The sequence below is a fragment of the Tenrec ecaudatus genome, unplaced genomic scaffold, assembly GCF_050624435.1.
Source record: "Tenrec ecaudatus isolate mTenEca1 unplaced genomic scaffold, mTenEca1.hap1 Scaffold_547, whole genome shotgun sequence".
Lineage (NCBI taxonomy): Eukaryota > Metazoa > Chordata > Mammalia > Afrosoricida > Tenrecidae > Tenrec > Tenrec ecaudatus.
Window position 1 is genome coordinate 1,858,594 of NW_027459458.1, and position 24,542 is coordinate 1,883,135.

The window sequence follows — 24,542 nt, forward strand, 5'->3', positions numbered from 1 at the left end:
AATAAAATGTTTTTTAATAAAATAAAATAAAATACAAAAAAAGAAGCAGAGGGGCACATTTTCCACCCCAGAGTAATTGGTGGGTTCAAATTGCTGACCATGTTAGTATGTAGCCGAGTACCTAACAGTGGGCAACCAAGACTCTTTTTTAAAACTGATCAGGATTCAAGCGAGGAGAATAATGCAGCTTTCTACTCCCATGAAGATTTACAGTCTCGGAAACCCACAGGAGCTATCTGACTCTGTCCCAAAGAGTCGCTAGGAGTTGGACTCAACTGGATGGCAGTGAGTGAGAGGGAGGACACAAACTATTCTTTAGTCTAGATATGCCGAGACTACACTAGAAGACAAGGGAACTGATGGTCCCCTCTGTAAACACCTGAAATCCTGCTGGAAGACCCCCAGGATCATTTCCCAGTTTGTACAAGGAAGGAGAATAACCTGGTTGTGCGCTATACAATCTAGCACACGCGTTATCGCGTTATCATATCTAAACACACCATAAACATGAATGCTCTACACTAATTGAACTCTTCTGTTTTGTACGTTTGATTTTCAATTCAAGCTCTTTCCCTTAGTTTCTATTCTGCTCCTCAATATATATGCTTCTAAGCCTTAAGGCTGTTGATAAATTGTGGATTATATAACAAAACCCATTATCGTTCATCACTGAAGCCACCATCAGCCGAGGCCCGCCACCAGGGGATGGCGATTTGCGGAGGCACACTCCATTACACCGATATCCCGATGGAAACCTTGGGGCTTGATGCTTGTGTCAGCGCCTCCATTAACGAAATGTTGCCTGCTTACTCCTCCCCTGTTCTGCAAATATGTCCCTCTAGTCTACCATTCCGATAGTTCTCATCCTCTGACTCCTCTTCCTTTCTGTGCCCACTGAAAACAGCTTGTTCACCTACCCTCAAAGACAGACAGGGGTGGGCACATTCCCAGCTCCCTCAATTGCTGCTTTATGCTATTCCTCTTCTACTTCATGGAAAACCTTCTCTCTTATTGGATGGAGTTCACGGCATTCACAAATCCTTTCTGCGCCAGCCCCCTGGCCGTGCATTTCTTCAAGGAGCTGAAGTCTAGCTTACAGATTTCTTATCAATCCCTTCTCAATAATACTGTCTGTTCTAATCTGACCTCTCCATGTACACTCCAGAACTCTTATCTTCATTGCCCCAATTCACCCAATTTGCAGTAGAACTTAAAATCCCTCCAGCTTACTTAGAAATCTGCTTACCTTACCTAGAAAACTCTCTATAACAATCTTCCTACCTTATCCACTTCATCTCTCTATTTCATGAAACTACAGTTTAGTCTCATGTTGACTTATATTCTTCAATCCCACCCAATCCATTTTTCACTTATGTCCCTATAGGCTCCCACTGAAGGTTGGCTTCCCTCTTTATCGTTCTTGACATTAGGACTAATTATTTCTACAACACTAATATGTTGTACTAGAAATCTTGTCCTCTAGACAACTGGCTCTGTATGTCTTGTGAATCCCCAAGTTTGAAAATCTGCATCTCCTCTCTCTCTATTTCTGGGTTAATAAAACTTGCAAATAGGCACAAGAGTGTGCTGGGTATTTCTCTCAGAAAGATGAGTTGTTAAGCATTAGGTGACCCGTGACTGCTATCTGAAAATGTCTTATAAATACAGCTCTCCCATTATCTAAATCATTTTAACTATGCTATGCATGAATACATTTTCCTACCCCTTCAAGGATAAGGGATACTTTTGAAGTCACGTTACTGTTTACACTGATGTTCCAATCAGTCTTGATCCATCGTGACCGTGCGTACAACAAAACAACACTGCCCAGTCCTGTGCCGACCTCACAGTTGCTCGTGTGTCTACACCTACTGCTGCAGCCACTGTGTCCGTCCACCTGCCCCTCCACTCAAACAAGCATGGGGCACCTTTCCAAGAACTGAGCTCTCCTGACAGCACGTCCAAAGTATGGGACTTCTCTCCGTCCTTGCCTCTAAGGGGCATTCTGGCTGTAATTCTTCCAAAACAAATCTATCTGTTCCTTTGGAAGCTCATGGTATTTTAAATATTCCTTGACAACACCACAATTCAAATGCACAGATTCTTCTTCAGTTTTCCTTTTTCAATGTCCAATTTTCACATGCATAGAAGTCGATTAAAAATCCCAATGCTTGGTTCTGGAGCACCTTCGTCACCAGAGTATCATCTTTGCTTTTCACCAATTTAAAGAGGTCTCGTGCAGCAGAGTTACTGACCACAATGCATTTCTGCTGGCTGCTTCCATAAACATCGATTGCGGAGTCGACCAACATGAAATCCTTGACAATTCGATCTTTCCTCTACTTATCAGGATGTTGCCTATTGCTCCAGTGGGAGGGTTTCGGTTGTCTTTACATCGAGTTGTGATCCAGACTGAAGGGGACAATCCATGATCTTCATCAGCAAGTGCTTCAGGTTCCCCTCCCTTTCAGCCAGCAAGGTGTGTGTCATCTGCAAGTCACAAGTCGCTAACAAGCCTTCCTCCAATGGTGATACCGCATTCTTCCTCAGCGTCTCCGTTCTTCTCCTTGGCATGCAGACTGAAAAGGTACGATGGGAGGATACAACCTTGGGGCACAACTTTCTTGATGTCAAAGCATGCAGTGTGCCCCTGTTCGTGGTCCCATGTGCTATGATCCACACAGCCAAACACTTTTGCACAGTCAACAAAACACAAGTAAACATCTTTGTGGTGTTTTCTGATTTCAGGCAAGATCCATTGACATCAGCAATGATAACCCTGGCGCTAAATCCTCTTGACAGAATTTCCAGAATTCCTGACAGAATTCCAGACAGAACTTATGGAATTCCTGGAATTTCTGGAACTCTCTGTCAATGTCCTGCTGCAACACTGTTGAATGATCTTCAACAAAATTTCACATGTAGGTGATATCAATTTTATTGCTGTATAATTTTCACATTCTGTTGGGTCTCAGTTCTTAAGAATGGGTAGAAAGATGGATTGATTCCAGTTAGTTTGCCAAGAAGCTGTCTTCCAAAATTCTCAGCATAAAGGACTAAGTGCTTCCTGTTCTTCATCAGCTTGTTGAAACATTCCAATTGGTACTCCATCAATTCCTGAAGTCTTTCAGTGCTTTCTGTGTAGCTTAAACTTCTTCCTTCAGTACCACTGGTTCTTGCTTATATACTACCTCTTGACATGATTCACTATTGACGAGTTATTTTTGGTAAAGGATTCTGCATATTATTTCCATCTTCTTTTGATGCTTCCTGTAACGTGCTGTATTTTGTCAATGGAATCTTTCAATATGACAAGTTGAGGCTTGAATTTTTCTTTAGTTATTTCAGTCTAAGATATGCTGAGGGTGTCTTTCTTTTCGGATTTCATATTTTATATTTTCTTCTCAAGTTGTCTCCTGAAAAATTCTATTTAGTTATTATACTTCTTCATTTCTTCCATTTGCTTTAGTTACTCTACAAATAGAGCAAATTTGTATGTCTCTCCACACATCCACTTTGATTTTTTTTTCCTCCTTAGCTTTTTAATGACGTTTTGTTTCTTTATAGATTTTTCTTGATGCCATTCCACTGCTCATCTGGTCTTCTGCAATTAAGGGGGCACAGCGTCAAATCTGTTGGGATATTCTCAAAATTCAGCTGCAATATACTCAAGGTCATACTTTGACTTGGGGGGACTTCTTTCAATTTTCTTCTGCTTCAACCTAAACTTAAATATGAGCAATTGATGATCTGTTCCACAATCAGCCTCTGGCCTGGTTTAGCTGCTGATAGTCAATCAACTTTGCCATTGTCTCTTTCCACATCTATCCACAGATGTAGTCAACTTGATTTCTGTGTATTTCATCTAGAGAAGTCTACATGTCTTCAACCTTTTGTGTGTTGAAAAGAAGTTATTTTCTATTAACAAGTCTTGCAAAATTCTATCATGCGATCTCCAGTTTAGTTCTATCACCAAGACTATATTTTCCAACTACTAATCCTTCCTCTCTTTCCAACTTTTCCATTCTAATTACCATTAATTGCCATTGCATCTGGATTGCATTCTTTAATTTATTCATCACTACCTTTTGAGGTTGGTGCATAAATTTGAAAAATAGTGGTATTGGTGGGATTTGTGTGAATGTGGATCGATAGAGTCCTATCACAGACAGCACTGCACTGCACGCTATATCTTGATGTTCCTTTGGATGATGAAAGCAATGCCTTCCTTTCCTTTCGATTTTGCTGGTGGGAAATAAAATACATAATTTTCTGATTCAAAACAGCCAATATCAGACTATTTCAGCTGAACAGTGCCTAGAATATCAATCTTTTGTGCTTTTCACTTTTAATGACTTCCAATTTTCCTAGATGCATTCTTTGTACAAACCACGTTCCAAGTACTCATTTACATTCGCAACGCCTTCTTCCTGTTTTGAGTGAAATGCCCCATCAGAAAACGAAGGGCCTGCAGGCTTTACTTCATCCAGGCCTGATGGTCCCCTCTACTCTGAGAAGGCAGTTCTTCACAAGTAATAGTTTTACTTCCAATGTGAGGGGCTTATCTTCCAGCATAATCTTTTGCTTTTGATTTGCTTCTGTTACTTGGGTTTTTAGTAACTGACAATGTTTTCTGCTATCCATAGTCTTTCCAGAGGCTAATCGCTCTGAAGTGGACGACAGACTAGTCCTTCAGAGTCCATTCTCAGTCTGGATGCTCTCCTGAAACTTGTTCACGCCGAGTTACCCTGCTGGTATCTGAGATGTCAGTGGCACAGCTTCCACATCACAGCCATACACAAGCCACCACAGAATGACAGACAGACAGCGAAATGGTGGCTGGAAGACAGAGTCAGCAATAGCTGGAACCATTTCTCCATTAGACATTCTATCCATCACAGAACCTGTCCTTTTCTCACCACATCCGTGAAATATACTGAGGTTTTCATAGTATGTGTGTTCTTTTTATATTCTCTAATTCCTGGACCCAGTAACCCTGGCCTTGTCATCTCACCTGTTGATAGCAATGCTGATCTTACTTGGAGCGCTAACCCTGACTCGGCACATCTCCCGCACATCCGAGGCAAGTTACTGATGATGACCCAAGGCAGGCACCCACCTCACAGATCTCTGCCTGCCAGCTCAGTGCCTATTTGGCATGACCAGCCTGTCAACAATTCTTAGAGACGATGCTCAAAAAGAACCAAACCCAAACGTATTGCCATCTGGTGAGCTCTGACAGACAGCAACCCTGCGTAGTTTCTGAGACTGGAAATCTTTAGATAGCAGTACCCTCGTGTTTCTCCTGCAGAGCAGCTGGTGGGTTTGAACTACCAGCCTTATAGTTGGCAGCAAGGTAGTGACCCACCCCACAGGACCACACAGAGTCCTTTCCTAAAAAGAAAACAAAGATGATTTATGCTTCTTGATAGTGACGTCTTCAGTGTCTAGACTTTGCTGGTTCCATTTTTCCATTTGACAGTCTCCTCAGTATTCTCTCTGGAATCTCATTTCACCTACATCTTCCTGGAAAATTCCTTAGAGGCAATAATAATGAAAGTATCTGTCCTACATATTAACTACCCCAAACAGTTAGAAGCTCCTGAAATTGGGACCTCTCTGAAAGGAACTCCCCCATTCAAACACCAAGTGGACTCTCCCTAAGTACCTACCATTTTTTATACACTACGAACAACCGAACCTACAAACCTGGGTAAGCAAAGGAGCCTGCCTCAAAGTGTGCAGACTTTGGCGCTCCAAAGAGGCCAGCCATACAGCCGATGGACAGCTGTACATCTGTGGAAAAATGCATGCTCCACGTACTTTAAGAGGATCTCGGAAGATGACTAACTCTTTCTGGGTTTGTCAGGAAGTCTCTGCTTACATTCCAAGACAGGCTGCAAGCTAACACATTTCTTACTGTTTGCTTTCTTTTTCTCTCTGCGGTCATTGTTACATGTGCAATATAATCAAAACAGAAAGGCTAATGACAGAGAGACTTTTGTTATCAAACATAGATTTTTTTTTCTATGACAACTGAAAAATAAGCCTAACCATATACTAACCTATTTCTCTTATTAAAATAAGACCTAAGTTCTGCTTCCAATGGGAAATAACACAGAATAATTCAATTTTTAAAAATGTACACATTATTTCTTCACTAAAACTGGCCATCAGAAATGTGCCTTACAGATCATTTAAAAATATAAACATATCACACGCAACCTCCTCCCTGGGGGATGGACAACAGAAACGTGGATAAAGGGAGACGTCGGACAGTGTAAGATAAGACAAAATAATAATAATTTACAAATTATCAAGGGTTCGTGAGGTAGGAGGGAGTGGAGAGGGAGGGAAACAAATAATGAGCTGATACCAAGGGCTCAAGCAGACAGCAAATGTTTTGAGAATGATGATGGCAACAAATATAAAAATGTGCTTGACACAATGGATGGATGCATGGATTGTGAAGAGTTGTACGAGCCCCCAATAAAATGATTAAAATGTGTGCATATATATATGTATATATATAAACATAAAAAAGAAATGTGCCTTACATTCGTGTGTGAATGTGCAAGTGTACACTTTCCAGGGGGTGTATTGTATACACACTACCACTGCATATTTGGTTTATGGTTTCTGTTGTAGTCAATCCAAAGTGAAAATATGTAAAATGCAAGCTTTAGGACTTGCGTTTTCTTCCTGAAGTCCTTCTTTAGAAATGTATTTCTTGAAACACCCACTCCCGTTTGCAAGGATGCAGGAAAAGATATCATGTTCTGAAAATCTCCCTTCACATGTGTACTTTCCAGACCTAGCAACCATGGATGATCAGTAGTTCAAACACAGGCAATCAATACTCTTGTTATTAATTGGGGACTTTATAAAGGTCACTTCCTCTCTTGGAGTGTGCACAGCAATATGTAAAGCCTGAAAATATGGGCAGTCATAGTTCACTGTCTGCATCGAGGAACAGAGGAAGAATGCCACCGTAAGAGAGAGAAAATGAACCAGAAACAGCATTTAGAAGGGCCTATTCTGTGAGCTAAAGTATGTCCCCAGAAAGCGATCATCAAGTCTTTTCCTCAGTATCTGTGAATGTGACCTTACTTAGAAACAGGGTCTTTGCAGATGTAATTAGTTAAAAATCCACCGCCATTCAATCAATTCTGACTGATGGTGCCCAATGGGGCAGGGTAGAGCTGCCCCCTTTGCAGTTTCAATACTTTACCTCTTGACCGCAGCAGGAAGGCACGTCGTGCTCTCAAGCAACAGCTGGTGGCTCGAACTGCTGACCATGTGGTTGACAACCCAATGTGTAGCCACTAAGCCACCAGGGCTCCTTGCAATTATTCAGATCACAACGAAGTGGGTCATAATCCATTCTAAATGAATGGTGTCCTTGAAAAAGGAGAAGCGAAGAGAAACAGAGACACACACCCAGAACTTGAAGGCAGACTGGAGTAATGTATCTTTATGAATCGGTGGAAGGACAAGGACTATTGGAAGGGAAAAAAACTAGAAGAGCCCCCCCCCCCGCCCAAAAAAAAAAACACAGACTTTCCCTAGAGTCTTTGAAGGGGTATAACCTGGGGAAAGTGTAATTTGAAACTTCTAGTCTCCAGAACGGTGAGAAAGCAAATTCCTATTATTTTAGGCCACTCAGTTTAATGACCACTTGCTGCAATGGCCTAGGAAACTAACACATGCTGAAATAGGAATCATAAGTTCCCACAGCGCCCCGAGCACTAAGTTCATCCTTGATGTGGACTTCAATCACTTTCTAAAATAAATTCTCTTTTTCTTTAGCTTTGATGGAGTTTTGTTAGCTACTAATAAAAAATGTGACTAATAAAATTCTGTATAATAAGTTACAATGCAACAAATGGGTTATTTGGGTAGTGTGCTTTATGTGCCCAATGGATTGGCCAGAAAGAATGAAAACCCACATTGCCTGTGAATAGTTGGTTCAAAATGCACAACAAATGCTGATAGGAAAAAAAAAAAAGTGGTTTTGCTTTAAACAGGAGGCCTGGTGTGCTGTTGGGTAAGCATTACGCTCCTAACCTCAAAGTCAGCAATTCAAACCCACCAGCTGCTCAGAAGGACAAAGGTGAGGCTGTATGTTCCTGTAAAGATTTATAAAACCTATGAAACTCCACAGAAGGTTTCTATAGTCAGAACTGACTCACTGGCAGCAAATTTGGTGTTGGTAATTACTTTAAATTTTAAAGCCAATCTTTGCTTTCTCAACTTTTTCTTTCCCTATCCAAATCCTATCAATTCCTCCTTTAAAATCCCTTCCATATCCACTTTGTTCTATGCATTTTAAGTTATAATGACTTTAGTAGTGATAATACTTAGTCTTACCTATGTGAACTCTCCTCGTGCCATAAAAGCTGCACCAGATTATCAAGAGTATAAATAAACACATGCAGCTTTGAAGGTACCCCAGTGGCACGGCAGTTAAGTGCTTAGCTGCTGGCCAACAGGTTGCCATTGGAAGCCACCACCTGCTCCACGGGAGAAAGGTGTGGCAGTCAATGCCCAGGACACTTACAGCAACAGCCTGTCCTGGTTTGACTTCGCTCGTGAATGCAGACTCACTAGCTCCCAACTGGAACGCAGAGTTTTCACACCAAAGAACACACTGGTCTCCTGAGAGCACTGGGTTGATCTAAGAGGGAAGTATAGAAATTGGATACCCAAAAAGGGAGGACAAAGTAATGACATGGCTGGCTTACAAACTTCCATGGGTATGGGAATATGTTCATAAGAATATTTTGATAGGAAACATTTTTTAAAAAGAATATTTTGATAGGATTATGATGTAGGTATTCACATACTGCAATTATTACGCATAGAATAGTTTTGTTTCTATGAGTGTATAGAATATTATGTTTAAAAAGCCTGGAATATTTTGAATTTTCTGAATTTTAGTTTTTTCCTTTTAAGCACAAATATGATTTTACTATTGTCCTTTTTAAAAAAATTATATTTGACTAAAGAATGGTATATATGTGCCAAGTTGAGGACTGTGATAGTTAGGTTTTCTTGTGTCCACATGGTTCTTGTAGGAACCTGGAGTTTAGTGTATTAATGAGGTCACAGCTTGAATGGAGGACCGAGATAAATGGCTCTGTGAGGCCAGCCTCTTCCTGTCTCTTTCTCCTTGAAGGCAGGCCATACACACTCTCCGTTTCATCTTCCTGTTGACAAGCCACTTCAAGTCATGCTGATGGCAGCCAGAGCCCAGAATGTGTCTACCACTATTGACCTACAAGACTTTGCACCCACCCCCACCGGCCCGTGATCTTCCTCCATTCTGCCTCACTGCATGTGGCTGCACGACTCTGAAGGGGTATTTATGGACTAGTATTGGACTTATGGTGTAGAATCAGATTTATGGACTTGATCTGTACTAGGCTGGGATGTTAGCTGGAAATATAATTACGCCTTGATATAAAGCTCTCTCTTACACTTAAAAAAATGACAGCATTGGAAATCCTAAGACAGTCTGTCTTACAAGGTTGCTCTCAGTTGGAATCAACTCAAAAGCAATTGAGTTTGTATTAGCTTTCTATGTAGCTTTAAATTATTCAGTGAATAAAACAAATACTCGATTGGTCTGGTATCAAGATCCTCTATAATCTAGTTTATATCTAAACTCTTAAATGTATATATCACAAATTCATTAAAGAATTTCTGAACAGATTGATTTATAATCATCAGTGTATTATGTGCCAAATGCTGTGCTTCCGATTTCATATCCATAAAACTGAAATAAATTCATTTTTGTCAAGTCGATTCAGACTCACAGCGACCCTGTAGCATTACTCCATAGGTTTCAAAGGCTGTAAATATTGACAGAAGGAGTTGATGGGTTAGTTAGCAACCAAGACTTAAACACTGAGCCACCAGGACTCCCTTTATTTATGTAATCTCTTCTAATATTTAGAAAAACTTTTGGTAGTTTGAGAAAATTTATACAACTTCTTTGACTCTATTCTCACTGAGAGATGGAGTTTATGCCTCATCCATTGATCATGAGTCACCCTAAGCTTGAAATTAATAAAGTAATACTGACACATGGCTGCATTAGAAATGGTAATACCTTCCTAACAAGAGAGAAAAATATAGTGACAAATGCAATTCTCCATAACTATTTTATAATGCAAGGAACAAATGATGTAAATCTCTTTATACTTGTGTCTTTGGAAAATGAAATCAATAGCTAAGAAGACCAACTACCATGTGAATACCATGTGATCCCCATGCTTCAAAGACGCTCAAGTGACGGAGAGAGGCCACATGTAACCCCCTCGGCTGCCAGCCCCAGGTGAAGTCCTAATGGCATCACCCATTAGACAGTGGATGATGGGGCCGCTGGACAGCTCGGGCCCTCCAGCTATAGATTATCTTGATATCCCAACACTGACACTTCCCAGCTAAGGCCCCAGACATCATGTAGCAGAGATAAATTGCTCCGTTCCAAAAACGATCTGAGTCCCTCACACAAAGAACCTGTGTGTGCCATAAAAAGTATATTATATTGTCAAGTGGTTTGCTCTACAGCAGAATCAGCCAAAGCAAATTTGTATCCATGGAGCATTGCTGTAACAAGGGCTTTTAATTAAAACATGGCCGTAGCTTCAGACATAAGAAGACTATGAGTGGAAACTGTTGATGAGGGCTTCGAGGCTAATACGATAAATGTGGGTAGAAACATAATAAAAGACAAACTTTTTGTGTGGTCACAGAAAGTTTAGCTCTACCGTTGTCTGCAGTATGCGAAAGGAGAAGAAACCCATTCCACTCTTCTTTTCTAGCCAAGGAGCTTCCAGAAAGAGTACTGACAGTGCTACCTGGCTGATCGTCAGCAGCTCTGGTAGTGTAGCGGTGACCCACTGGGGTGCTAATCACAAGGTGAGCAGTCAAAACCACTAAGCACTCTGCAGGAGACACGTGGAGCTTTCTGCTCTTCTGAAGCATTACGGTCTCAGAAGCTCACGGGGCCAGTTCCACCCTGTCCGCAGCTGCTATGGGTCTTCATCACCTCGATAGCAGAGAGCCTGTCTGGACCTGGCTTATCACTCACTAGCCATGAAACACACACACACACACACACACACACACACACACACGTTAAGAACAATCTCTACAGTTTTCAAGTAAAATGTAGCTAAACCATAAACGAGCAGGACTTTCTAGGTTTTAAATTAAAATTGTGTTTCCTTCCCAGACTACAGAGGGCTTAAGATCCTTAAAGTAAAAGCAGCCTCCGAAAAAAAATATTCAAATCAAAGGGTTAGAAAACATGATCTAGTTGGGTGAGCGGGGAGAGAAGCATTAAAGAACTAGAAGAAAGTTGTAGGTTTCATCGGTGCTGTACTGCACCCTGGCGGGCTCATCTCTTCCTTGTGAGCCTTTAATGCTTCCTCCCCTCCACTATCATGACTTCAATTCTACCTTACAAATCTGACTAGACCAGAACATATACACTGCTACAGATAAGAGCCCATAACACAGGGAATCCAGGGCAGGTAAACCCCTCAGAACCAATAATGAGACTAGAGATACCAGTTGAATACGGGGTGTGTAGGGGAGAAAAGGGAATTGATCACAAGAATCAACATACAATCCCATCCCAGGAGGACAACCAACAGAAAAGTGGGTAAAGGGAGACAGAGGACTATGTAATATATGAAAATAATAAACTATAATTTATCAAGGGTTCATGAGGGAGGGAGGGCGGGAAAAAATGAGGAGCTGATATCAAAGGCTCAAGTAGAAAGAAAATGCTTTGAAAATGATGATGGCAACATATGTACAAATGTGCTTGACACAATGGATGGATGGATGGATTGTGATAAGAGCTGTAAGAGCCCCAATGAAAGTACTTAATAATTTTTTTTAAGTTGGCAAATTCACATTTTCCTCTTCAAAAGCAAGACTCTTTTGTAATAGATACTGCATTGAATTTAATTCCCAAACAAACAAATAAAAAAGAAAAGCTTGATCTAAAGATAATGCTAGAGTATGACTTTATTAAGACCCTAACGGGCCTTTTCAACGTGACAACAGGCTGTTGGAGTCTTTCGATTAAGCCTCTTCCAAGCCTTGTCTTTTAAATAATAGGATAGGTAAGAATTATAAGGGTCTTGTTCTACAGACCCCGAAGGTAAAGAAAGGCTCATCTCAAAGAGATTTGTGCATGTAATTTTGTCTAATCGAGTGGATACCAGTTGATACATAAAAAACCCACCATTTTTAAAAGAATTACAACTGCTTGAATTCCCAGCAATAGAAACGAAACAATAAAACAGAAGCCTTGCTTCCCAACCCTGCACTGAAACAAACTGAGAAGGTTATTCAACACCAACCACAACCTACTGGTTGTTGTCTGCATAAGTTTTCCTGAGTTTACTGACAAATCATCAAATGGTAAACAACTTTTTTGGAGAATCAACTGAATGTTTTACAATGATCAAAGTTTTAGTACCTGAATTATATACTCATATTCTTTCATGATGTGTAAGTCAATCATAAACCTATGCTCTATCTTTCAAAATGCCACAGTTTGGATTAATAGAAATGTGGCAGTCTCTCCTGCCGACATTTATACGTCCTGCTCACAGCTCATCTTTTGCGGATAAGTAACAGTTTGATTCATTCCAACATACAACACAGTGGAATTTTAATAAAAGAAGAAAACATCTAAAGGGGAAATTATGGTCCAAATGTAAATTAAATTGCAATCAATCACATGAGGCCTATTAATTAATTCAAGAAACTCTCCTCAACAGAGGAGACCATGAGCTCTCTATTACCCCTTGTTACAAGTTCAGCTTAATTAGCAATGTGTGCCTTGAGCACTGCTCTCAGGCATTTAGATCGAATCAACAACAGCATCCAGAAAGATCAGGCAAGAAACTTAAGGAGCAGTAAGTTTATATAAATAGTGGTGGAGTGATTATGAAAAAAATAGTGAGACTGGTTATACAACTGAAGAATAAAGCCGATGTCAATGAATTGAGCAAACTGCCTTTTAAATGTAGAGAAAGGAAGATTTAGAATGAAATATAAAGGCCCCAGCAAGGAAGGTCACGTATCAGGGAGAACAACTCTCAAGGAGTCGAAAAGAGCCATAATAAAGGAATTGGCGGCAGGGGCTCAACTGAATTGGAGAACTGCCATCGGCCAGTGACGTCTGTATCCTCCTATTTTCTCCGTATTTTCATGAAAATGGCTGCTGTAATCACCGTATGCCTGTTTTATTACTGCACACTGGATGCGCAGGGGGAAACAACTTGTCTTCTGACTTGATGGTCTTCAGAGTAGAGGAAGTACACATAAGAGACAAACCCCGAGTGGCAGCTGGGCAGGGTAAGATCCTGGACCTCAAGCTTGAGCTTGAGTTGTAATAGGAGGAGGCCTATTGGTGGTTCGCTCTCTCTGAAGGGTCAGCGGAAATTCGTACAGGGGTAGATAAAATTCTTTAGGACCAGAGAGCAAATAATATACATTTAAAACACTTCCATAAGCTGTTGACCCTTTTCCTATCAAGAGGTGAGGTACACTTTCTCTTCTAATGAATCAGGGCCATCCTTAATGACCCACTTATAATTAGGAGATATTATATATGTGATACTGAGCAACCCGTAAGGATGCCGGTAAAGGCCACAGTCTCCACCTAGTTCTTTCAGAACACCCCCCTTCGGAGCCCTGAAGTACCATGTAAGAACACAGGCCTGAAGTACCATGTAAGAACTCCCCTACAGAGCCCTGAAGTACCGTGTAAGAAAACCAGCCATTCGGAGATCACCACGTGAGTTAGAAGGCCAGGCCACACTGCGTTCCAAAGAGAGTACCCACAATGAGCAGCAGGTGAGTTCCACGAGCGTGCCAGCACCAATCCCACAGACACAACAAAAGAACCTACACGGAGTCACCTCTCATCATAGAGTGTAGGCTAGCCTGCCTCTTTCCTGTCCAAAATTCCTGATCCATTAAAGGAGAGCTTCAGTACAGCAAAGTGGTTTCTATCTGCCACTAAGCTTTGGGATGGTTTGTTTTATCACAATAGTAACCAGGAAAACAATGTAAATGAAGAATTTGTATTTCTAGTTTTAAAAATGTGAATTAAAGAGAGGTTAAGTAATTAACCCATGTTACACAGAGAAACGAAATCTAAATTCTCAGATCTATTTATAACAAGAATGCTATACTTTCTCCCACAGACCTCCCCATTTCTATGACTTTTCTTTATAATATTATTTAAGTGAATACCAAATCATGTTTCTTTTATAAAGTAGATCTCTAGACTCTAACTCACAGAAATTTCTCCCTCTTCTAAACTCTCTTGGACTCATTATGTACAAGAAACTTATTCTCTACAGGTTACACTTGACAGTTAGTGAATGCTACTGTCATTAATTCACAATTAGTGAACTTGTTGATTTTCTTATTCATATTCCTCTTTTTCCTGGTCCTTATTATTGGCCTCCCTGGTGAATTATGGCCCAAGCAAGGGTTGAAAATCCAAATAGCCACTTGATTGAAAAAGGTGAAGTAGACTAGGTACAAAGATGCAGAAGTGGTCTAGATTAAGTTACACATGGAAGCAAATGTCACTTGTAAATGGGTCAGTCACAAACTTAAGAAGTATAAAAGCTTCCTGACAATGTGATTTTGTTCACTTTATTTCTAGACCCTAGAGCCTATGAAACTGCCTGACTCTCACAGAGGACATTCAATAAATAACTGTTGAAGTAATAAATGAAGACAAATACTGCCAAGCTAGAATGTAAAGCCCAGTGGTACAAGATTTTCCAATTTTCCAAAAGGCCAGAAATAAATACTTTTCTATGTAATCCCTCAATTTCTAAACTTTTACAGCTAATCAGAAAAATAACATTAAGCTGTTTGGGGGTTAGGTAAACAAATCGTGTCTGCAGGCTTGAAGTCTATCTGAAGGCTGCATGTCCGATCTCTGTACCAGTGGGACCTTGGACTGCTTTTTATCTTTCCGATTACTCAGGGCAGTGCCTGGTGGGGGGGGGGGGGGGAGGGAGGGAGTAGGTAGCTTAATAAGCAGGTACTGAGGATATGGCTGATGTCTCAAACGTGCCACCTTGAGGCGCTGCTGTCATTCAGCTGGGGTTTACAAAGACACTACTCAACTTCATCGCTCTCATCCCAAAGGAAGGAGTTTCATCTTCGGCTCTGTAATGGCCACCTGGATTTCACATGACTATCCCCCACTCAAGATTCTGAAGCTAAACTTTCACTCCTTCCAGCTGGTAAGGGTTGATAAATGTCATTCCTATCTGTTTCCAGTAATAAAAAAAGAAAGGCAGGAGAAAGAAAACAGATTGAATTTTCAAAGGGTGACAGAAGAAGCGAGACTGGTTTTGAAATCAGATTTCCACAGTATTAAATAAGAACTCCCTATGGCAATTTTGTTTTCCGTTTTACTGATCTTGGCATTTTTAGATTATACAAACTAAAAGTTTTTTCCAATTGACCTTTGATACTCTCTGATAGTGTGCTATTTTATTTTTCTACATAAAAATTATGAAGTCAAATTTTCAAATGTTTACTAATTACTTAGATTCTTAACTCATAAAAAGTCACATCTAAATAATTAGTGTGTCTGATTTTAAACCTTTAGCAACAAGTACAGATGAGTGGGACTGAGAACAATTTTAAGATACTTTATAGCAGCGGTTCTCAACCTGTGGGGGTCAAAGGAACCTTCCACAGGGGTCGCCCAATTCATAACGGTAGCAAACTATGATTATGAAGTAGCAACGAAAATATTGTTATGGTTGGGGGGGTCACCACCAGATGAGGAACTGTCGGAAGGTGAGAACCACCGCTGCAAGGGAGCATGCCCGAAGAAAGCACCTCCGGTACCTGCCCCACGTGCTAAGTGACTCAAATCAAATCAAACACCAAATTTTGAAGACAGAGAGAAAACGAGGTGTCTTGGATTTCCTTTCACGAAATGATCTAACCTGTATAGCCTTGAAATGGCCATAAGAACATCAAAAAGCATCTAAAGATTTCTATAAAATGATTATAGATGCAAAAGAAGAACATGTTCCTCTATATCCAAAATAAAATCCCTGATGGTCCACTGCTTAAACTGCTCTGCTGCAAAGCGAGACGTCAGTGGTTCGAACCCACCAACTGCCCCGTGGAAATAAAAGACGTGGCAGTCTGCTTCTGTGAAGAGTTCAGCTTTGGAAACCTCTCGGGCGGTTCTGTTCTGTCCCATAGGGTCACTGCGAGCCAAAACCTACTCGATGGCAGTGGGCTGGGAGTAGGTATGGCCAGTATCCACTGCACTTAGAACAGTAACTACGGTCACATAGACTAGGCCACTATACTTTGATAATGGCATTAATTTCCTTTGCAACCATATTTATTTTAAACCAGGTTTCCCAGAGCTTGCCCCTGTGTCCTTTTGGAGAGTGGGGTTTTTAAATGTTATTTACACTGCATTTAGGTGATAAAATTATTACTAACAAAAGTCCAACTTTGACTGAGTTCCTGCTATTAGTCTAAGTAGCCATAGTAACAGCAACAACAACAACAAGAGTTAATATCTGGAACGCTGGTATGATTTTTTTATAATAATTTACTACATTTTCATTGTCTTATCAACTCTAGCATAAACATCCAATACATGATCAAATTAACATGGCCTTAAAGAAAAAGGAACAGAACTCTTAGGAACACAGAATCCTGTAGTTCCGGGGGGGGGGGGGGGGGGGGGGCAAGAGGAGAGTTTAGCTGCATGGGCACTAGGTTAAACTTTCAACTGAGCTCTTTACATCTGTAGGGAGAACTGAAGGAGTGCATTGAAATGCAAATATGTACCAGGGGTATAAGAAATCAGTTATGGGTCAAGCAGAAACATCTGGTCTTTTTAAGAGTCCTGTTAATTTGAAAGCACTGACCAAAACAAACTCAGTTCCACCAAATATATTTTGGCATGGCTCAAAAACCAGCATTAGTTGGAGGTATTTATTTTACCGCAGCAAGATTTATCAGTAGTGATGTACAATTTACAGTATTGATATTTTGATATAATAAGCTTTTTTCTCAGCATATGAAGATATACCTTCTATGCCTTTCCCCATATTTGATGATAGTGGGGTTTTTAATGGTTAATCTATATTCTTTATAATATATGGGAAAATGATGGAAAGGGGTTTAAATTATCCATACCTAATGTTACGATTTATCAAGTGACTAATTTATGGGAGACCTTAACTATCATGCAACTATTGAGGCATTTCGGTATTTTATTTATATAACGTGACCTCATAAAACAGAACTTTGGTGAAGTTCCCGTCTCTGAGAGACTAGCAGTTTCTCTTGAGAGTTTCCAGGCACCATAAGCTCAGGTCTAGGGATCAGAAAACCAGAGTTCAAACTCAGCTCTTCACTGACAAGCCTGGGGATCCCAAGTGCGCTGGACTGCTGAGCCTTCGTTTTTGCCGTTGTGAGAATCACTGGGGATCTCCCATCAGTCATTTCCAGCACACCTTTAATCAAGTTGTTTGCATTTTTAAGTTTGTTATGTTTCTACTACTTTGTTATTTTTTAACTCTCACCTGTTCTAGTCATTTAAGTAATCATTTGCTTTAAACGCAATGAGTCAGGGGAAGAGCAAGAATCTTATTCTTTCATTAAAATATACCTAAGAACCTCGTACTACCAGACACTTATTTATGGTAGATTATATTCCCCGCACGTGGTCGAGTGTTGTTTAACACATTTACTCATAGGCACCTAGGAGCCCTGGTGGCATGGTACTCACTCATTGGTCTGCTAAACACTAGGTCAACGGTTCGAATCAGTGCTCTGAGGAGACAGACAGACAGGGCTTTCTACTCTGGTACACAGTTACAGTCTCATGAACTCATGAACTCACAGGAGCAGTTCTACTCTGTCTACTCTGTCCTGCAGGGTCTCTGTGAGTCAGACTTGAGTCTCTGGAAGTGAATGAGTCATGGGCACCTGATGCAATACTGTGAGAGTATGGTATCATTATGGATTTATTATTGTTATTATTCCCAAGTCAGGGGATATATATGGGCTCTACCAAGCCTTGCTGCCTGAACTCAAATCCCTGCTTTGTCGGTTCATCATGTAATCACAGTCAAGATACCTGACTTCCCGATGCTCCCCTTTTCCCATCTGTCAAACTCGGGATATCAGCTCCTATCCTACAGGGCTGCTGTGGGGTTGATAGAACTTAGATAGAGGTCATCAGGTTCAGAAATATTGGCTTAGCTAAATTAAACAACTTCACCAAACCATAAAGTTTTGGAGGAACTGGTGCAATTCGCACCTGTTCTGTTGGATTCTTAAGCACAAACTCTAAACAAGTGAAGGAAAGTTTTTTAAGGCACTAATAAGTAGAATACTGACCAATCTAAAAGGCATCAAAGGCACTCGGCTTTGAAGACTAACTAGCCGTGTTTTCTCCCCCTTCACCACTAGAGACATCTCCAGGGGCAATAACTCTAGGAAAAGCCACTGGAATGACCATGCCTTGATCCTCAAACTGCAGCTCCCGGCGGCGGGGCACTCTTGGCAGCGTGTACCATGCCAACCACCCCTCCAGCCTCTCCGGCCTTGAGCTGTACTAGGCAGGGCTGTGAACTTGACGTTCTACTTTTAGAAAACTTTACGCAGCCAAAGCCCATCTTCTGCCAAGCGTTTGCCAGGGGACGAAGAGTCAGACAGGGTGGACCTGGTAAGAGGAATTTGCCAATACCTTAACGGAGAGGCTCTGCTATGTTGGCCTTAAGCGCTCAGTCATTTTCTTTAGAGGATAACTTGTTAGCCTTTTACTGTCAATCTGGCATCGCTCAAATTACACATTCCCCTTAGAAAAGCAGCAGCACTGGGAGTGGGAATCTATTCTAAGGCCCAGCAAGCTTACCCCAGGAGAAGGTCCCAACTATGCAAGGGGGGCGGAATTCCCTGTTTGGCACTGAGTGAGTGAGTGAGTTTGCGGAGCGGATGGGCTTTGGGGACGGGCTTTGGGCTTTGGGGAGTAGAGGGTTTGGGCTGGTGACTTTACGCCGCCACCCCTTGCTTCCCAGAGGGAATGGGACCGAGTCTGGGGGGTGGGTGGCAGGCAGCCCAGAGGGTCCTGAGGGTCCCGCGCCGCGGGGCCCCGCCCCTCCCTACCTTCTCTCCCCGTGGAGCACGTAGGAGCTGCGGAAGAAGCCCAGGAGCTCGTTTACAATGAGGGCATTGTAGACGATCTTCAGGTTGTAATTCCTCTGGGCGTCCAAGGTCCGGTTCAGCACCACCACCAAGACCTGGGTCTGTGGGTAGAGGAAAAAGCCGGCCACGGGCACGGCCCCAGCCACGCGGTCCTCGGCCACCTGCACCTTCTCGACGGCCACCCGGGAGGCGTGCAGCACGACGTAGCGGGTGGCGTTCCGGCACGCTATCTCCACGTTCACCTCGCCGGCGAAGGTGAAGTTCTCCATGAAGGCGGTGAGCATCAGATTGTAGTGCAGCGGCTTGAGGTGGCCCGACAAGCACAACTGGGTCCAGGGGCGCCGCGGCTCGCGCTCCTCCTCCGATGGTGGCCGGGCGGACGGGGTCGCCGGCGTCGCCTGGCCGGCCGCTTCGGACGGCGCCGAGCCCTCGCCCGCGGGGTGGTTGCGCGGGGCGGCTCCCGGGAGGCTGGCGTTGCGGTCACGCGCGGGGGAGCCCGCGGGGCCGCCGTCGGCGCCGGGCGCGCCGCACTCGTCGAACCGCAAGCTGAGCAGCACGGCGAGCATGGTGACGGCGAGCAGCGCCACGAGGGACACGGCGAAGGCCAGCACAAGCCGTTTGTGCACCGTGATGTGGCGCTCCGTGGTGCGGGGTCGCACGCCCACCGAGTCCGCCCACGGGTCCGAGGGCCCCCTGCCGCCCGGCCGGGGCGCGGCGGCGGCGGCCTCCCCCATGGTGGCCTGCGAGGGTGAGCGGCTCTCCGCGGCCCCCTCCTCTGCCCTCTTCTTCTTCCTCCTCTTCTTTTTCTTCTTCTTCTTTTCCTTCTCCTCCTCCTGCTCCCCCCGCTCGCCGTCCAGGGCCATCACGCCGCCTCCTCCGCCTCCTCCCCCGCCCTCCCCAGCACCTCCCGCGGGCGGGCGCCCCGAGCCCCCTCCGGCGCGGGCATCCGGCAGCGCACGCGGGCCCGCGGCGCGACGCCGCCTGGCAGCCGGGAGCCTCCGGCCCGCGCTCTCGCAGGACGGGCGCCGGCCCGGGGCGCGGGCCGCCCCGACTGCCCCCGGGAGCCCCGCCTCCCCCCGGGCCGTGCCGCCCGGGGCGGGCTCGCGGACGCGCCCAACTTGGAAGGCGCCGCCGCCGGCCGCCGGCGCGCTACTTCCTGGGCGGGGTCCGGGCGCCCCCTGCGCGCCCGCCGCTCCCGCCGGGCCCTCCCCTGCGCCACGCTCTCCGCGGGAGCCCGTCCGCCGGCCCCCGGCTGCGCGACACTGCGAGGCGGACGCCGAGCGAGGGTCCCGCGGGGGGAAGTTAGGGCTCCCGCTTTCGCCCCCCACTCCGGTGTCGCCGGGGCGTTCAGTGCTCCTCCGGGTGGGCTGCGCTGGCGGCGGCGGCGGCGGCCCCGGGGCGCCCCAGACCAGCACCCCGCAGAAGGGCCCGAGAGGATGGCCAGGAGGGACCGACTGGAGCGCCGGCGCCGGAGGAAGTCCGGGAGCTTCGGAGCCCTTCCGGGAATCTGCCCTGGAGACTCCTTCGCCACCCTGGACACTTTAAGCCGCGTTGGCGGCCAACGTCTCCAGCTTGCCAACCGGACAGCCAACCGCCCTCCCTGGTTTGGATGTGGCTCTGCCCTCCGCAGATGGCAAGTAAGCGCTGAGCGCCCGGCCGGGCCACCCCCTGCAGGTAGCTGGAGCTTCCGGCTGGCTTGGTATCCCCGTGGGGAGAGCTGGAGTGAGTGAGTGAGTGAGTGAGTGAGTGAGTGAGTGAGTGAGTGAGTGAGTGTGTGTGTGTGTGTGTGCGCGCGCGCGTGTGTGTGTGTGCGCGCACACAGGCTCGGGTCTATATTGCCAAAGCTACTCTAGCTGCCTTCAGGGACTGAACACCTATTACCCCCCCCCACCCCACCCGAACATCCCCCCTCCCCTAGAAAGGCAAAGGAGGCGAGAGCGCTCGGCGGCAGGGAAGGCAGGAGAGGGGAGCGGCTGAAAGCAGAGGCAGGCACGGGAGATTAGAGAGCTTTTCCCCCGCTCTGTCACAGCAGACACCCACCGCCACAGAGGGGGTTGCTGAGCCGCCTGCAAGAACTACATTGTTAATCTTCAGCGAAACAAGCCCCGCAGCCACTCCTCTCCCGGAATCTCGAGCCCCACCGCGCTGTCCAAGGATCTGTATTGCCTTCGGCGGTGAACCCCCTGGAGGAAAAGAAGATCCTGTTGGGGAGATTTGGCCTGTCTCAGATTTCACATCAGGCTCACCAGAGGATTTGGAGAGCTGTATGTAAATTGAGATAAATTCTCCATAGACTGTCGACATATATTATACAGTATGATGTGTGCAGGTGTGCAGTACTAAAGTGTGGTTAGCAAGGAAGCATTGGAGTCCTCTGGCTGTACAAGCTAGAGAGAGAATTTCCCTCCCGTATCTTTAGAGTTGAGAAATGATAAAAACATAATACCTAAACATAACATCCAGGACCATATACTTGAGACAGAACAACAGGGTTCAGAGCCCCAATACTTCAGACTTGCTGGAGGAGTAAACAAAGCAATGCTATAATTGGTCGGCATTTTTTCCCCGCTTCACCCAGTCAAGATGACTCTTGTGCAGTTTTTCGGTGTTATCTTGAAGATTGTTACAAAAATGTGTTTGGAAATAAACTTTGTTAAGAATGGTTATAATAGGCCAATATTTATCAAGGCACGGAGCGGCGTTGGCTGGCTGTGGACACATGTCTGCACGGGGAAGTTCTGAACGGTGGTGCAGAGTTTCTATGAGTGTGCATGGGCTGTGCAGGAATAGCTCGAATTGGAAGAATATTCAGAGGACAGCCCCAATAAAATTAACATCCAGGAGGCAGGGGACTGGTGTTTAATAAAGCGAAGTGTTACTGGCTTTAGAGTCCATAAAAATAGTTTTCACAATATAAAGAGAATTCTTCTTATATGTGTCTTTCAAGTCTTCAAATCCTCAAGGCATTTAAAATGAATCGATATTTATAATTAAATATAAAGTGTACTGATTATGTTCAAAATTATTTTCCTTACAAAAAGCAACATGTAGTGCTACTGCAGAGCTGAAAAGGTACGATGACCTTAAAATATGACCAAAAGACAAGAGATCAAGTACACATCAACTTTGTCCTAACAACAATTATAGAAATGCAACCCATCGTGCTAAATCTCTTTTCCATTTTTCCCAGATGGAATACATGCCCAGTGCTATACATTCTAAATGTCCATTTAAGCTGCTTGAAAATGATGAAGAGAAAATGTTCTAGGGTGGCTTTTTAAAAGCATGTTGTATGTGGGCCGTTAGCAAAACCAAGGGAAAATGCCACATTCTGTTCAAGTTACTTTTTTCTGCTCTGTTTTTACATCGCTGTGCTCTTGCTGCCCATATGTATCTGGCTAAATGCATTGGAAGAAGCAAGGCGCAGCGTTACCTATTTTGCTTTCATAGCATCACACAGCAGGGGAACGGAATGGTGGGACCCTTCTCAGATCACCTGACCTCAGGTTTTAATCTGCCAATTCAGGTTATTGATCTGAAGTCCATGGATTCATCACACGTTGATGATCAGAAAGGTCTGGAACCATTCGCTGGGGTCTGACAGCCGCCACCTAATGAAGAAGTTTACACACTCAGTATTGCTCTGAAGTGCTAGTCGTCATGAAAAGATGGGGCACATTTCCGTTCTTTATGCCTTTTCAATGTGTTCATGTTCTTTTCAGTGCTACAACAAGGAAACTCTCAGATATTTTGAGATAAAGAATATATATGTACCAATTAGTAAAGGCTTTACTAAATGTGACTGAATTAATAAATGATTTTTTTGAAATTCAAGTAGACTGGACATGACCTCTTAATGCACTGATTCCCCAAATGTAGCCTCACTCAATAAATTGACTATCAAGGTCAAGTGTATGGATATTTCTGCCTTTCAGATCAATGTTATAAAAGCATCCTAGTGAGGTTTTGTTTGATTTTATGGTGTTGTGTTTTCTGAAAGTGTTTTAGCACCCTCACCCTCAGAAGCAGGGTCTTTGGAAAAATAGTAATATCTTCTTAGAACCTGCTATTTCTATCCTGTGTTTCTGTTAGATTGTATGTCCAACAAAAATATCAAGAAATAATACCCTGATATTTCTACCAAGGAATATTGGTGTTATGGGCCTTCTGTGTTGTGAGTCACTGGGATAAAGACACTTTTGACTGGGCCAGTTCTGGAGCCATGCATTTCCCTAGGGAAATATCGAGCTTTCCAAGTACATGATGTTTTTTCTCAGAAACACATTTATTTGTTTGAATAATATTATGATTTTTCCAGTGAAGTCAATTTTGTGGCCCTAGTTGACTTGTAAAAAGGGAAACAGTCTGAATATTTAATATTCATGAGTCCAAAGAGAAGTTATTTTTAATTAAATTTATACTTCACCTTGTCCCTGTAAATGATCAAAATGAACTGCCTTTCGTGAATGTGCTGGCTTCAGAGCAGAGACTTTATGCTTTAATTGTTTACACCTGAGCTCTTTTTGCTCTCCTTTGGAAACTGGTTTGTATGGTGAGGTGCAATTTAAGTGCCCTTGGATTCTCGGCCCCTTCAAGTGCGATTACTGCTTCTCATCCAGAAGCAGCTGTTGCTCAGGAGAAAGAGCTAGATAGAGCCCGAGTCAGCCCCAGCTGCTTACACAACCTAAGTCCAGTGACTGAATGAGCTCAGTTTTGGGGGTGACTGACTGTGGAGAAGTGGGACTAGGCAAACGCTACTAGTTCTTAACTTTTATGAAAGACTTAGAAACTGATATATTACCCTCTCTGCTTTCAATAGATTTCTCAATTATCTCCATTGAGAAATTTTTAATTTTTACCTTTTTAATGGGTAAAGAGACACTATAAAATGTTTAATAGCAAATATGATATGGATTGAATTAAAAGGTGGAAGCCCTCATCCTTGTATCGAAATGTGACCCTGTTTGGAAATGAGGTTTGTCACTTAGGAATGAGAGAGGACTCTGATTCCATCTGAGAGACGGTTTCTAAAAGAGGAGAGCAGGCGAGAGGATAAAGTCACTCGAGGAAGAGGGCCGCCATGTAAAGATGCATTTCAAAGCCCAGTCACTGAGAAGCGCCCAGAGCCTGCGGAAACTGGAAGAGGAAAGGAAAGATCTTGCTCTAGAGCTGAGGGAGCATGGTTCTTCCAATACCCTGGATTTGAACTCCTAACCTCCACAACTAACTTCAAGACAATCTCTGTTCTTTAAGCCATCTATGTAATGGAGCAGTGGAGCAGAGAGGAA

The 24,542-nt window shown here is 43.7% G+C and overlaps 1 protein-coding gene across 4 annotated transcripts in view; it reads right to left on the reverse strand.

The window, feature by feature from the left end:
* Positions 1-20,138, reverse strand: part of LOC142436710 (thyrotropin-releasing hormone-degrading ectoenzyme-like) — a 323,943-nt gene extending 303,805 nt beyond the window's left edge. For 3 of the 4 annotated variants that reach the window (XM_075540186.1, XM_075540187.1, XM_075540188.1), the window contains exon 1: positions 19,216-20,134. In XM_075540186.1, coding sequence (XP_075396301.1) covers positions 19,216-20,117 — 902 coding nt within the window. In that variant the 5' untranslated portion in view covers positions 20,118-20,134. Of the gene's footprint in view, positions 1-19,215 lie in introns of all 4 variants that reach the window. The other variant, XM_075540189.1, reaches the window with a different exon arrangement.
* Positions 20,139-24,542: the final 4,404 nt, after the last annotated feature.